The 16,853-nt window shown below is 38.9% G+C and overlaps 1 protein-coding gene across 1 annotated transcript in view; it reads right to left on the bottom strand.

Annotated features, from left to right (window-relative positions):
• Positions 1–567: 567 nt before the first annotated feature.
• ablim2 (actin binding LIM protein family, member 2) overlaps positions 568–16,853 on the bottom strand; it is a 257,969-nt gene continuing 241,683 nt past the window's right edge. The window contains exon 22 of the mRNA XM_052036314.1: positions 568–14,043. Coding sequence (XP_051892274.1) covers positions 13,930–14,043 — 114 coding nt within the window. The 3' untranslated portion in view covers positions 568–13,929. The remainder of the gene's footprint in view (positions 14,044–16,853) is intronic.

Below are 16,853 nucleotides of genomic sequence, written 5' to 3'. Positions count from 1 at the left end.
ATGGTAAGACCACATCCCAGATTTGTGGTCTGTCAAAGCCAAGCTGAGCTCTCTCAAAGTTTCTTCAATGTGTCTGAATGATCCTGACCTCAAAATTGTTAAAAGTAAATGATCAATATAAAAATCTTAAAATTATTAGAAAAATATAAATAAATATAAAATCAGCTGACCTACCTTTAAATAACCAAAACGTTACAGCAAACACAAATAACTACCCATGGTAACTCACATTACTTTCATTCCAGCTGCAAAATCTCAATTGAAAGGACTAAGTTTGTGGACTTTTACCAGGTTTTACCATTCCCCAATGTAAGTTTTGGGGAAATATCAGAAAATTTGTGCTGCCTTAGTTGGACTTCATGCAGAGCCAGTCCATGGAGTATACCACTGATTGGCTGGTAGGAATTTGCGAACAAGTTCAGGACTTCTGTGTTCAGGTGCACAGCTGATGAAGAACTGAAATTGCTGGCATTTCCCAGTAACATTCAGCTCATTCTGAATTCCCACCGACAGTCAGCATTTCCCTTCCCTCATCGACAACTAACCATAAAAAGAAGCAAATCGACATTCTTGAGGATTTAATGGTTTATTAAATAATAAACAAGGTACGTTATGTTCAGCTTAAAAGGAACCAAACTTCAAAAAGCAAACAAAACACAATAAAGCATGTGTGCACGGCTACACAGACATGTATTAATTACAGACAAGGTGATTAGTGATGTGGCCTGGAAAACATGGCACGTGGGCGTGTGATTTCCTTAGGTTACAATCCCTGCTTGGAGTGCAACATCACCAAATCACACCAATTTTTTTAGAAATAATAGTTACTAACCAAAATTATGATACATGTGGATCAAAGTAATGAGCAGTTAAATAGCATGAAATTGTATTTGATATATAGTAGAAACTTTATATTTCGTTACATCTGAAGCAAGGATTGATAATGTCAACACTAGAACAGTTACGTTAAAGCAGAGCTTTTCTCTCACAATACATCCTGGTTAGTGCGATAGCAGTTTTTATATCAATTACATAACAGTGAAATAATCTGGTAGCAAATACAATCTATCAGACATTGCTGTTATAAAAAGGACAACTAGGGAAACAAAGAATATGTAAATATTAACATTTTATCATTGAGCTTTTGTATGAAGCTGTTCATTTCATGCAGCCTTGCTGGCTGGTTAGAATGACAGCTATGACCTATTTCACATCAGTGTTGCCCATTTGATTAGTGCCACTATAAATTGTGATAAAGTCTGCATACAAATTCAAAGTCACAACGCATAATAACATTAATCAGCAGATACTATGATAAATGACTTCAGACATACCCGCAGGTCATTTGCCTATAAACAGAATATTGATAACTCCCATGTCAAAAATAATAGTCAATGACGATATGTTACCAGTACAGGATAGTTGTCAGTGAAATGTTGCTCTTGTCTTACTAGTGTCCAATGCCTGCAGCACCCATTTTCTACTAGGCTGCTGGCTAGATTTTGTACATAAGCTATGTTTGATTCAATGACGTTGCATTCATGGGAAATAAAACAGTGACAAGCTCTACATGCATTAGCGGTTAAGGCTAACTAAACAGTTCTGCATGCCTTCTACCCATTCAATGGTTTCTTAGAATGTTTCTGAATCTTTTTTAGTAATGTCATGAAAAGTCAGGTTTGGCATGAAAGAGAATTGTATGTGTTTTGTTTGACATACAGCATAAAAGTGTGCTAAATTGCCCAATGAAGGGCTCATTGTCCTGCAAAGCTATTTATTTATGTTCTAATGCGACTTATATTTTTCCAGTTTATCTTTTAAGTTTTCTCCCCATTTTTCATTTACTTCCATGACAGTGGTATGAAAGTTACACATTACTTTTAAACTGTATTAAACTAAAACATTTTCTTTGAGGTGAAATTTGGCATTTATTAAAATAAATCTGTTAAAGTTACTGTATATTAAATATCACAAGTGTCTATGCAAAGTATGAAGAGGTTAATCTTTGAATGAACACTAGGAAATAAGAAGTATACAATTTCTTTTGGTAAACTGTCTTAAATCTTGTGCACATGTAAGTTGAAAATATCTTTATAAATAAAAATAACATAAGCCTTGGAAAATTTAATGCAATGGAAAGGCAATTATTTCAACATAATATTGTTCACGAAATTAAAAGGATCTTTAGAATTCAATCCAGAGCCTGTAATTTGAATGCAGTATCATGAATGAATGTATTATTTCTACTAATAGAACTAACAAATTGTTGTATGTTGAGTGATGGTGAAGAAAAATAAGAAAGGCTGCTGTTTGGATTGCTTTGTGTTTATTTAACCAATTTATGTTAAATGTAACTTAGTCAAAGTTCAAAAGGAAAAATGCAAGAGAAAATCTGGAGATGGTGCAAGTGCCATCATGAGTGCCCCAACAAGACCTTCACTGCTAACCCGCCAATCGACCTCCCCTATGGGTTACAAGATTAAAGAAAAAGACCATGACTAGTGGCGTCTTTGGCTTTTTGGTAGCACATCCTGGATGAATAGCAGCTTTAGAAAGAGAATTTACCCATTCAGCCCCTCACCATCCTACTACACAACCCCAGTCCTAGCAAAGGAGCAGAAGCAGGCCTTACCGGTAAAAGATTTCACAAAGATAATCAACAGAGTTATAGCAAGACCATTTAGCTCAGCACACGAAACAACTGTTCACTTGGTCCCACTCGACAATTCTACGCCCATAGAGAAGCATATTTCTTCTTTTTAAGTACATATCCACTTCTGTTGGAAACTTAGTATTGAATCCATTTCTGCTGTGGAAATGGATTCCAGCTCATAGCAATACTGACAATAACCACATCCCTATTTCCCATGAAGTTTTCTTTCAGTTATCTGATATTTGTGTCCTCTGATCACTGTTAGCTTAGCAATAGAAACAGCTTGTCTCCAGCAAATTTATCAAAGTCCTTCAGAATTTGTACACTCTTACATCTTCTTCTAGCCTCCTCTAGTTCAATTCCTACCTTCTTGAGTCTCTCCACATAATGAATTTCTCTCTCATCCTGGGCATCATTCTGGTAAATCTCCTTACACCTTTCCCAAGACAGTACCTTTCTCCTGAATTGTACTGTGTGGAAATGGACAAGCTAAGCCAGGTAAGGCCTGACCAGTGATATAGAAAAATTAACATAACTTGCAAATTCTGTTAAAAAGCTCCAAAAGCTTTTTGATAGTTTTTTTTCCAAGTTAACTTGTAATCTTCAAAGATATCTGTACATTTCAAAAATGCACTCCTAAGTATCATGCTTTCAGGCTTCTTTTCAACCTTAGGTTCCAGAGGTACTCACGTTCATCCCCTTTAATGAACTTCACTTGATAAGACCCACACCATCCCGAAGCTGGGCCCTGAATGAGACCTGAGGTTCAACAATTCCTGATCTGGGAGGATCCCAGTTCCCTTGATGCCTTGAAGGGATAGGAGTCTTCAAACTTTGATTTATACCCTTGATACTCTGATCTATGTGATCTGATCAATCTTGCCATTGAATGAACTAAAACAACCAGCTGTCCCATTGCACTTCAAAATCATTATGACTACTAGTACACTTTTGAACATTATAATGTAGGTAGAGGTGACCAGGAGTATGTTAATAGGTGGAGCCTGATTGTGTATCAGAATACAACAAATATTGCAGGATCCATCACAATCTTAATTCTTAGCTCAGCCACAAGGAAGTACAGAGTTGAGTACTTCTTCTAAACACAGTAAAACTCCGATAATCTGGCACTCTCAGGACATTGGCAGATTTTTCAGACTATTGGATGTTATTTCTACAAATACCTCAACACTCTTTTAATTCACTTCTTCCAGATGTTGCACAATATGATAATACATTTTCCATTCGAAAGGAAGAACAGGAACTGAGGATCCTGTGATTTGAAAGGGAGCGCAGGAACCAGGGCCTGGGTAAGTGGAAAGGAAGCACGGGAACCAGAGTCCTAGTATGCTATACTTGTTTATGGTAGGCAGAAAACAAACATACAGGCATAGCAAGCAATTAGGAGAGCAAATGGTATGTTGTGTGCTTACTGAGATTGTACAGGGATTTGGTGATAGTTCAATTGCACTACTGTGTGCAGTTTTGGTCTGCTTAACTAAAGGAGGATATATTTGCCTTGAAGTCAGTGCAGCACAACTTCAACAGACTGGTTAATGGGAACAGGATGTTCTCCCCTGAGAAGGGATTGAATAAAATTGGCCAATACAAAGGTTCTGACAGGGAATGACAAGGTGGATGCTAAGAAACTCCATCTTCTAGCTGGAGACAGTAGAAATTGGGGCACAGTCTTATGTGAAGGGTTTGACCATTCAGGGCTGAGATAAGGAGAACTTTTATGCAGACGGTTGCAAAGTTTTGGAATTATTTATCTCAAAGAGGTGTGGATGCTCAGTAGTTGAGTATATTCGATCCTGAGATAACTAGAATTTTAGATGCTAAGGCAATCAGAGGATGAGGAGATCAGTTGGGAAAGTGGATTTGAGGCACAAAATCTTACAAATTGGCAGAGCAAGCTCAAGAGCCATTTAGCCTATTCCAGTTTTACGTTCTTACACTGGGACATCACTAGAAGAATGCTTTGAGTTCTTAACCAATATTAAAATATAGAGTTCCTTACCTTAAACATGGGGAAATGTTAGAAAGAGTTAACCATAAAATTTGGTGTTCGAAATTGGAACAATCATGGTTCCATTTACCTGACATTGCACTCTGCTGAATTTCTGGTAAAAGTAGAACATTAAGGACAGTTATAGGAATATGCTAGTGAATGTATTTGTGCCCTAGTAATTCAGAAAACATGTCAAACTTCCATTATGGGAGTTTAGGAATTCAAACTTAATTTAAACTAGAAGTGCCATGAGGCTGTTGATTATAAAAACCCAAACTGGGTCACTAATATCCCTCAGAAAATAATTTACCCTTAACCTGTTAGGCTAATATGTGACTCAAATCTTCAGAAAACACAATTGGTTCTTAACTTCCTTCTGAGGTGGTTAAGTAAACCATTTAAGTCAAACTGCTCAGAAGAAATAGCACCATCATTTCATAATAACAAGAGTTGGACTTTGAAAGTCAACCTAGCAAGCAGTGCCCATATCCTGGGAAAGAACTAATATGTATAATCTAAACAAATTAATGAAAAGTGTTAAAATTTTATGGTAGTTTTCAATTGTTTGCTGTCCATTTGCACCAGAAAGAGAGGTGGCCAACAGTTAAAAATGGACTTTCCTACCATCTGAAGGATGCCACATTTGTGAAGATAACCTGCACATTTTATGTCTGGGGCTGTCTATGTACAAATCAGGTCTGTCATTGTTCAGGTATAAATGAATAAACGTGCTTTTCCTACATCCACAAAAATGTCAGGGCTAGTCACCAACCTATGCTCAGCACCTGGCTGATCCTCTTCAATCAACTTTTTCCTTTAACCAGCTTGCTCATTTTACCCAATGCTCATTTTGTACCAGTGGCACAAAAGATACATTACAAATGTGGCCTGTTTTGGGCAGTGAGAAAATCCATGCCCTTCATATGCACCTTCCACAAAACCTCACAGTAAACTGCTGTGCAATCACAAAAGCCAAATACTTGGTCACTTCTGGATACAGTGGCAGAGATGTTAAATTACTGGACTATTAATCCAGAAATCTCAACTAATAAACCAGGGATATGAATTCCAATCTCATCATGACATCTGGTTGAATAAATGTAGAATAAATCTGATTATAATGATATTAGTAAAAATGACCGTGAAACAACGAATGATCACACCCCCTTTTTTCTCATAACATAGGAAGGAAGCATTTCAGCCCATCGAGTCTATGCCAGTTCCCTGAGCATCCCCATCAGCCTCATTCCTCTACGTATTTCCCTGAACCATAGATTCGCTCACATGTCCATCAATTCCACCCAAATTCTCCTGCCACCCACCTACATTCGGGGCAAGTTACAAAAGACAATTAACAAATCTTTGGAATTAGCAAGTCTTTGGAATATGGGAGGAAGTCAGAGCACCTGGGGAAATCCACATGGTTACAGGGAGAATATGCAACACTGCAGACAGTATCAGAAACCAGCATCAAACCTGGGTTGCTGAAACTTCGTGGCAGTAGCACTAACTATTGTGCCATGATGCCACCCTTCTGTTTCACTGATGTCCTTCTGAGAAGGAAATATAAGTGTTTGGCTTTGTGCAACTCCAGATCCACCATGATGTATTTGACTCATAACTAATTACTGAAATGGCTAAGCCATTTAGTTAGATAAGTGATGCCTTTGGCAATCTCTCTTGAATAAATATGATTCTATTTTACCCTTTAAACTTTTGTTGGTGGAAAATCCATTCCAAATCTTCAGTTAAAAATTAAAGGATTTTTGGTTTAAAAATATAAGGCACTGCTTAGATATTAGAAGTATTTCTCTAATCTTCAGTTGCTAACTTTCAAGTGCTAACTGTGTTGACATGCCCTATTTCAACAGTAGTAAGTCATTACAACATCTGGCAGACAAAATTATTCTGCTGATTGCTCTAGCTCTGTTCATTTAATATTCTTCAAAGCTGGCAGGGTTCCATTTGAATTCAGAAGCAAGACCCAACTGCCTGCTTTTAAGAAGTGAATATGACCGCCATGTTTTCAATACTTCCATAAACAAACACACTTCTGACATTTGCTCACAACAAGGGAAACTTAAGCATGCATCTGAAGTGCAGAAATTCTCAAATAACTGAGCAATAAACAATGTTAAATATCAGATGAGAACAATACAGCACGTGAGAGGCTCAAGACACAGCTATGGATTGCTAAGACAAGTTGATGCCTGTCATTTTACTGTAATGAGTTCACATGTCTCTGCAGTATAAGGATACACCATACAAATGGCAGAAACCTTCATAGGGGAAAGTAATAGCCACTCAGGACACTCTGTCACATTTTATAGTTTTATATGATAGTGCATGCAGATTTTCATCAATTGGGCTAAAATTTGCAAATACTGGGTTGATAAAAATCAGACTATATTTGTTGTGAACTATTTGTACAGCATTTAAAATATTGCTGCACACTGAAGCTCCTATCAAGTAGTCTTAGGATTGCAAAGGTAAACACAATTACAAGAGGGTTTTTTGAAACAGTAAGTGGAGAGTCCAACTAGAGAACATACTGGACCTGGTTTAGGGAAATGAGCCAGGCCAGGTGACAGACCTGATAGTGGGTGAACATTTTGGGGATAGTGAACATAACTCATTATGTTTTAAGATAGTTATGAGTAAGGGAGTAAGGATAAAATTGATCTTGCAGGAGTGTACTAAATTGGGGGGGGGGAATTATGACAGGATAAAACAGGAGCTAAGGGCCATTGATTGGGAGCAGCTGCTGTCAGACAAGGCAATGTCTGACATGTGGGAGTTGTTTAAAGACCAGCTGATCAGAGTTCAGGATTGGCATATTCTGGTAAGGAGGGAGGACAAGGATGGTACGGTAAGTGAACCTTGGATGACCCAAGAGGTCCTAAATATGGTCAGGAAGGAAAAGGAAGCATATGTTTAGGAAGCTAAAATCAGACTGGGCCCTTGTGGAATATAAAGATAGCAGGAAAGTGCTCAAGCAGGTGATTAGGAAGGCCAAAAGAGGCCATGAAATGTCCTTGGTGAGCAGGGTCAAGGAGAATCCCAAGGCATTTAATGGTTATATTAAGAAAAAGAGTATAACTAAGGAGAGGGTAGGCCCACTCAAGGATAAAGGAGGGGATTTGTGCTTGGAGTCAGAACAAGTGGCTGAGTCACTGATTGAGTACTTTGCATTGGTATTTATCGAGGAGAAGAAATTAGAGGATAGTGAAAACAGAGTGGGGCGTGCTAATGCGCTGGGACATTTTAAGATTAAGGAAGACGTAGTGCTGGGTCATCTGAAAAACATTAAGGTGGATAAGTTCCCAGGGCCTGAAGGCATATATCCCAGAATATTCAAAGAAGCAAATATCCCAGAATATTGAAAGAAGCAAGTGAGGAGATTACTGGGGTTTTGTAAGGCAAGGCAGTAGCAACAGGTGAGGGCCCAGAGGAATGGACAGTAGCAAATGTTGTGCCTTTGTTCAAGAAGGGAAATAGGGATAATCCAGGTAATTTTTGGTCGGTGAGCCTCACATCAGTGATAGAGAAGCTAACAGAGAGGATACTGAGGGATAGGATTTATGTGCATTTGGAAAGGCAGGGCCTGCTTAGGAACAGTCAGCATGGCTGTATGAGGGGCAGGTCATACCTTACAAACTTTATTTTTGAGGAGGTGATCAAGGTGCTTGATGAGCATAAGGCAGTGGATGTTACCTACATGGACTTTGATTAGGCATTTGACAAGCTCCCTTACTGTGGGTTGATTCAGAAGATAGAGATGCATGGAATCCAGGGTGAATTGCAAGTTTGGATTCAGAACTGGCTTGCCCACAGAAGACAGAGAGTAGGGGTGGAAGTCTGTTATTCTGGCTGGAGGTCCGTGGCCAGTGGTGTTCTGCAAGGATCAGAGCTGGGACCTCTGTTTGTGATATATCAATGATTTGGATAAAAATGTAGATTGGTGGATTAGCAAGTTTGCAGATGACACCAAGACTGGTGAACTTGTGGACATTGTAAAGGGCTATTGAAGAATACAGTGGGATGTAGATTAGTTACAGACATGGGCAGAGAAGTGGCAGATGGAGTTTAATCTGGGCAAGTGTGAGGTGTTGCACTGTGGAAGGTCAAATGAAAGGGGAAAGTATACAGTTAATGGTAGACCCCTTAATAACATTGAGGTACAGAGGGATCTTGGGATCCTGGTCCATAGTTCACTGGCTATGCAAGTAGATAAGGTGGTAAAGAAGGCATATGGCATGCTTGCCTTTATTGTTAGGGGTGTTGAGTATAAGAATAAGGAAGTCGTGCTGCAGCTATGTATAACTTTAGTCAGACCACACGTGGAGTATTGTGTGCAGTTCTGGTTGCTCCATTATAGGAAGGATGTGGAGACTGTGGAAATGGTGCAGAAGAGGCTTACCAAGGTGCTGCCTGGATTACAGGGTATGAACTATAAGGACAGGTTGGAGAAGCTTGGGTTGTTCTCCTTAGAGTGTTGGAAGCTGAGGGGAGACCTGACAGAGGTTTTTAAAATTATGAGAGACATAGATAGGATAGACAGTCAGAATCTGTTCCCCAGGGTAGAAATATCAAACACCAGAGGACATCTTTTAAGGTTAGAGGAGGGGAAGTTTTAAAGGCGACGTGAGGGGCAAGTTTTTTATGTAGAGAGTGGAAGGTGCCTGGAATAGGTTACCAGGGGTAGTAGTGGAATCAAACAGTTTGGTGGAGTTTAGAGGCTTTTAGATAGACACATGAATATGAAAGGAATAGAGGGATATGGATGATAAACAGGACGAGTATAGTATAAATCGGCATCAAGATCGGCACAACATCGTGGGCCGAATGGCCTGTCCAGTGCTATGTTCTATTTATTGCAATGATTGTCATTGAAAAGCACTGCACCACAATTTGTGTGAGGCACTGAAGGAGGAAGCAGTGTGCTTCACTTAGCTCACACCTGACCATTCATTAATCTTAGAAAGGGACTACTGCAAAGTAAGTTTCAAAATATTCACTGATTCCTAGCTAACTATAAGAAGATCTCTACTTCATATTCCTTTCTAATTTTTAAATCAGCCAACTTAAGCAACATACAGCAGAAGAAAATGGCTGACAACTAAACACATTCCACTGTTTATATATTCCAAAATAACTGACACAACCTTACATCAAGGGAAATGCACCTTGCAGTACATTTATAATTCACTAAAAAATCTACCACAAATATTTGTATTAGAATATTACTTTGTACGTATGATGAATTTTAGATCATTCTGAAGAAGTGTGTTAATTACTTTTGCACATTAGAGAAGCAGGGATCTGAAGTACTAATACAGATCACTTAACCACTATTTCAGTTCCATTACTGAATACCAAACCTTAGAAATGAATTGCCATTGCATGAGCAATCTTAATGACTCAGAGAGAATGATACACACACACTGATTACCGCCGAGATGAAGGTGACTAATTTGCATCCTGTCGGGCTTCAATATTGAAAGCGGTTCTACGGGGAACCACCATCCTTCCGTCCGCCCTTTGATGTTCAGCGCGACTTCTGTGTATACTGCAACGCTGAGAAATTGAAACACGCCAGAGACCAGAACAACTGACCTCTTGCCCTGCGGCTGCACTCATGAGTTTTGCATTCTTGCTCAACTGAAAAGCAGGATGCATTTCATGTGCAGCATCCCAGGGATGCCTGGGCTAAAGGCAGATACCCCACTGATTAGAATGGGGTTGTTGGCATTCATTTAAAAATGGTCAAGTGCGAGTCAGATTTTTTTGTTCATGTTCTTATTTTCACTTTATATGCATGTTTTTAATTAATTTACAATGGTTTAAGGGATTTTAAATAAATGTATTGTTTCGGTTAGTTTTAAAATATTCTTAATTATTTAAGTCCTTTTAACTTGTTTTAAAATACCCCCAAGTATCAGAGCTATTTTAAAACATTACATGAAGCCTTAAACCACATGGTGCATTGCAGGTGGTGGGATGCCACTCGTGGAAAAAGGCTGCAGAGTCATGGCCTCCAGCACAGTCTACCCTGCAGGTGCCGCAGCAGCTAAGAGCGGCTGCCACTTTACAGCAGGAATCCAATGGCATCTCGGATCGAGCACGACCTGGCCTGGTATGTCGAAGGTCATCAAATCTGTCAATCTGTGAATGTGTCCCCGCCTAACGAAATTGTGGTTTGGGCTTGAATTAATGGCAGATGTTAAAAATTGCTCAGGTGCATTGTTGGGACTGGATATTTGCTGTAAAGCATCTATTCATCGTAATTAAAAACTTCAAGCATCTGAATCTCATATTTGCTCAAAAACAAAATGCTTGCAGATTACATGAATAAGTCTACAGGCTGATCAGTATCAATACAAAGTGTTCATCTGAGAATTTTTGAATACTTGGATAAATACCTTCAATAAATAATTTTTCAAGTAATGTAGGTTTATGAACACAGCTGTTTAAAAATATAGATAAACCTCAAACTGGAAATGGCTCTGTGATCCTGGCTGGTGTTTGATTTTTGTTTATAGTGTTTCTTGCATCTGCTTGCTTTAATTTGTTGCAGATGGAAATAACACACTGCAACTTGCACACATGTATTGCATTAGTTTTTTTTATATGCCCTGTAAATATATATATTTCAAAGCACTTATAAAAAGGTAATTTTACAACACCATGTTGCTAGCTAAGAGCCTCCTAATGACAAGAACATAATGGGCAATATGCCTGTGTCCAATATATATTGCCAATGGGCCACACTCCTCATTACCTATGCAAAATTGTATGAATCCCCACCCCATACCCCTGCCCATCATTGACTGGTCATCTTTCTATGCAAAATAATGGATTTATTACAAATCCAATATTTTCTGCACCAAATTGTAGGTTGTGAAATCTGATGTATAACAGTTCTTATTTTTATATGACAATAAACTGCATCCAGTTTTCCAACTGTATTAATTATCTGCACAGATTTGAAACTTAAGTAATATTCAGACTAAACTTTATTGCAGTTGGGATAATGTTTTTGAGCATTTCACAGCAATCTGTAAAGTTTGGGGCCACCTATTCCCCACCACTGATTAATAAAAAAAAATCCTAAATTTTTTTTTGGTAAAAGGTATTGGAATTGGTACATGTAGCTATTTCCTATTTCAAGCACACCTTGCCAAAATCAACCCCATCCAGATCAAACAGAACATAGATACAACATTACATAATCAGATACAAAGGTCTCTCAATCAGCTTTAACCCAAAATAAAAAGGTAGCTACATTTGGACTGATTCCAACAGAGGTTATCTGGAGACCACTTTCTGTTAGCTTGGTAATCAGTCCTTGTTTTGCAACGAGAGGCTGTATCCATTGACTTACTTAAGGTGCGGAAAGCAGATGCAGCACTGGCATTTATGTCACAACTTTAACAAAGCAAACAGTCTTAGGGACTTTGCAGAAGAGTTATTAAATAAAACATCAACAACCACAGAGAGATAATAGAATGGGTGACATAAAATATTTTAACAGAAGATGTCTTAAAAGAGGGGGATGGGAATTTAATAGGCAGTGAAGGCAAATCTGCTGAGGTGGTATAATGAATACTGGGGCTGCCTAAGCTAAGCTTGGTGAGGACTAAGATTGTAGAGCTTGGGGTAAGGGAGAGGTCGAGAGAGAGAGACTGAGGTGTGAGCTGTATCAGCAGGTAGCGGCTCACAGGACTGAGAATGGAGATTGGGTCATTAAGGAAAAGGTCAGCGGTCAAGATTAGGAATGTGAATGTTGACGTGCAGAGTGGCATGAATGGCATTTTCATGGCACTTTGGCAGAATGATGCCATGTAGGTTACTATGTTGCAAGTTTTTTGAGTACAGTAATTCCTGTTAGAACACAGAACAGTACAGCACAGGAACAGGCCCTTTGGTCCACCATGTCTGTGGTGACCATGATGTCAACGTAAATTGCAGATCAGCCTCCTTCTCGATATCACTGTGCCCCACCATAACAGCGTCCCCCTGATCTCACTGTCCCCCATGTCCTTCTTGTTGGCTGCCTCAGGATAAACCACTTTACAGTGAGGATCTGGAGCAGATATTGGGCTTTAATCTGCACTGGCAGCTTGGCAGCTGCTTCAGCCACAGGTAACGGACATCTCTAGTTTGTCCTTACTCAATATCATAACTAGAATATTTCCAACTAGATGGGCACATGTGGTTTCTGCCTGCAGTTTTGGGCAGTTAAGAGCCTTGTAGTTAATGAAATATCACTTTGAGGTTATTTTTTATTGGTGGAAATAATCCTGAACAATTTCCTTCTCAATATTTCATTCAAACGTATGGTTATTCAATGACGACTTCAAATTAAAGGCAGGATGTTCCACCAGTGTTAAGTAAAAATAAATCAAACCACAGTGATGCCAGTTATCATTTGATGTAAATAGCATCTGGGCCCAAGATTGGGCTGATTATCAAAGGGCCTTCTAACCAATGACCAGCTAACATGTAACTACCACTGACATAATGTGTTGCTCCATTTCACTGCAGCAGATTTATTATTGTGAGTGTTATAGATGTTGCACATTTGCAAAAATGTTAGTGACGAACTAATGAATACTAATGTAGATAATTGCACATGGTGTTAGACTCTTGAGTATATGCTTCTATATATGAATAAAGTGCAGTATTAGCTTTGCTTTTTCTCCTGCTTCCCATCAAGCAATTTTTCCACAGGTATTAGCAAGAAGCAGTAATTATACCTATATTAATTTCTATAATTGATCTTGAGAATCCTCCCTACCAACTAGCCTATTAGCAATAAAATACCATTGTACCAGAGTCATTGTTTAAGAACCTGGAGCAATTAATGAGGTGTTAATAAATTATTGCCAGGTGGAAGATTTTTGAATTTTTTTGGCCAGGATAAAATGCACTTTGTATATTAAATCCTGAACTTCCCATTTTCTTCCCCCTTTTCTCAAACAGTTCTATTACACTTTAGTTTAATTAGATGGCAATTTTTTACAGGTCTTTAGCAAATAACTGTCTAAGCTTAGAGCTTAATGGCTACAATACTTAGCTTTTCATGCAAGATTAGCAGAAACACAACTTCAAGGCCTGCATATATTCTCAAAACTGTTCTCAAAATCCATCTGCTGATGATATAACATATTAGATGTTCCACTTGTGAGCAGACACATTTATTTTTCCTAGCAGGATTGCCAAGGAAGAATTTTCCTGTTGAAATTTATCTATTCATTTCTAGTTAAAACAGCCGTGCTTTTTTCTTCATGTCATTTCTCTTCCATAACGCAAGTCGATTAAATTCTTCTATTGTCAAGCCAAATACCCGATAGAATTCCTCTGGAGACAAATGTCGCTGGAAAAGAAAAACAAATACTGTATTGTACCAAAAGAAAAAATCTTTTTTTTTGCAATCATAAATTACTTACAATAAAAACAGAATATCTTTCAATAAAATTGGAATTTTATTCAAGGATATTCTGACCTGGTGTCATTTTTTTTAACATCTAACTACCAGCCAGCAGTGCACCTGCTGTACATTTCCAGCAAATTAGCCTCCTAAGGCAAAGTCATTACAACTTCCACGGTTTACCCAACGCCACACCCCAGCCAAATCAGAAGGAGCAGATAGCCAACAATAAAACAACAGTTCTATTTTATGATTTTTAACCTGGTGCTGCACTGACTTCACAGTAAAGGAGGTGGTGGTCAGGAAATGGTCTCCTCCCATTCCTGAAGTGTTAAAGATAGACATAGTGTGCAAACCACATAGTAGCCATGGAAACTAATCAGAAACATCAGTTATTGTCTTGTTATGAATCTAGCATGGTCACAATAAAAACAAGGATATGAAGAAGCAGGACATTGTGCCTTGTTTATATTGTACAAAATCTTGATATATAGAATCTAAAACACACAAATACCCCACCAAATGCAACAGATCAGCGGTAGTACCACAAAACCTTTTCCAACACCTCATTTTCAAAACCTATCACTAGGTTAAACCTTAAATATCTTAATTAAAAAATATGCAAGAAAATAGGAGCGAAAAGTACACATCATAGCATCATATCTGTTGTGTGGTCCCAATGTATATGAGGAGGTGGATCGGGATTGTGGGCAACCATCGATGACCAAGAAACTTAAAAATGGCAGGGACATGGGACACAGGAGCCCCAGTGAAATTAATGACTGAACCTCAATTAAATTTCTTGTGTAGCTTTCCCACTCAGCAGCCAGCCAGATGGGAAGCTGGGCAACAGCTAGATGGGACTATTTGTCATAAGCCGTACCAGGAATCGATCCCTTGCAATTGAGAGGATTAGAGGAATAGAATTTGACATTTTAATTTCATATGTGGGACATGACTACAGGGAGAAGGGGCAATAACAGGGAATATGGATCCCAGGGAAGAAATACTGGGGAAAAGGGTTCACTGGAAAGAGAGTTGACTAGGTGTAGTACATTTATGTATCAGTTGGGGAGCAATAATTGCTATTTTAAAGCTGTATTCCTTTCAGGATTGTGTCATGTGACTGATTGCACTTTGCACTATATTGCTGTTTATAAAATGTTCCAGAGAGAGTCTGCGAGGAGGAGTTTTGAATAAATGACTCCGACCTCGTTTGAGTTCCTGTGCACTAGTCTGTAAATTCTACTGCAATAGACTTCATTAGAGGTTAAGCGCTCACTGAGCACACACAATTCACATAGGCATTAAAGAGATTCTGAGTGGAGAGATTCTGGAGGAAGAGAAATCCCAAGCATCGGAAATCTAAGAAGGGAACTCAAACAAAGTAACCCAGGCAGGGAAGATCAAATTGAAAGATCATGGAGGAAATGTTGCCTTTCCTTCGAACCTTAAGCAATAAAACGCATTCCATCCCTGTCAAAATTCTCAATGTCCCATGAGAGAAATTAAGTCAGTTATTCTGTCTCTTCTGTTGTGGCAATATCCATTTGTGGCACATTGCTGTTTGTGGAATCATGTCCATATTGCCAAAATTACTAAATTTTAAAAAGCATGTCACTGGCTCCAAAGCATTTCGGGATGCCTTGAGATCATGAAAGGCACTGTATAAATACGAGTATTTTTATTTTTAAAATATGCGACAGCACCAGTTCTCTCTCAAGTTTGGTGCCACATAACATTTGGCTTTAAAGCGATGGCTTTACAAAATGATGTTTCTGTTGATTACTTTCAATCATTGGGAATTCATCCTTTCCCCTCAACACCTTGATATGCAATGTACATATTTCATTTTGAATATATGCTGCTGGTGGACAACGTTCCCTGCCAGGACTATTATAATTTAAGATTATTCCCTCTGAACAAGCTCTGTACGTATCACAAATTGTTGTGCAAAAACTTCAGTGTTCCAGTAACATGGTATCTTATGAACAGCACAGACTGAGGTCAGTACTGTATGATCCCCTACCCTCTGTAATGAATTTCTAATTTTTAAGAGTCAGAGGACTGTGGGGTAGGGTCAGGGAAATGTTCAACTGAGTCTGCAGTCCTTCTTCCTGGTACAAATTCACATAAAGTGAAATTTAAGCCAATGTTCTTGATCATCACTGAGCTGTTATTGTTGTGATTTGACATTATCGGCACACAGTATCACTCATCGATGAAAAACACAATGATGTTGGAGGAACTCAGCAGGCCAGGCAGTATCCATGGAGAAAAGCAGGTCGTCAATGTTTTGGGTCAGGACCCTTCTTCAGGACTGAAGATAGGAAATGGTTAAGCCCAATGTATAAGAGGGAAAAGCAGAGCAGTGATAGGTGGACAAAAGAGGGGAGGTGGGGTGGGCACAGGGTGGTGATAGGCAGATGCAGGTAAGAAATAGTGATAGGCAGGTGCGGGGGAGGAGGGGAGAGCAGATCCACCGGGGGATGGGTCAAAGGTAAGGAAAGAAAGTGGAAAAAATAGGGTAGAAAAAAGAGATAGGCTAGGAAAGGGAAAAAGAGAAGAAGCATTGGGGGGGGGGGGTGGGGGTTACTTAAAGTGGGAGAATTCAATGTTCATGCCATTAGGTTGCAAGGTTCCAAGATGGAAAATGAGGTGCTGTTGCTTCAGTTTGCATTTGGATTTCTCCTGGCAGTGGAAGAGGCCGGGGACTGACACATCAGTGATAGTGTGGGAGGGGAGTTGAAGTGACT

Source organism: Pristis pectinata, chromosome 2, assembly GCF_009764475.1.
Source record: "Pristis pectinata isolate sPriPec2 chromosome 2, sPriPec2.1.pri, whole genome shotgun sequence".
In the NCBI taxonomy this organism is placed as follows: domain Eukaryota; kingdom Metazoa; phylum Chordata; class Chondrichthyes; order Rhinopristiformes; family Pristidae; genus Pristis; species Pristis pectinata.
The sequence above is the reverse complement of the archived record's forward strand: the minus strand, read 5'-3'. Positions and strand labels throughout refer to the sequence as shown.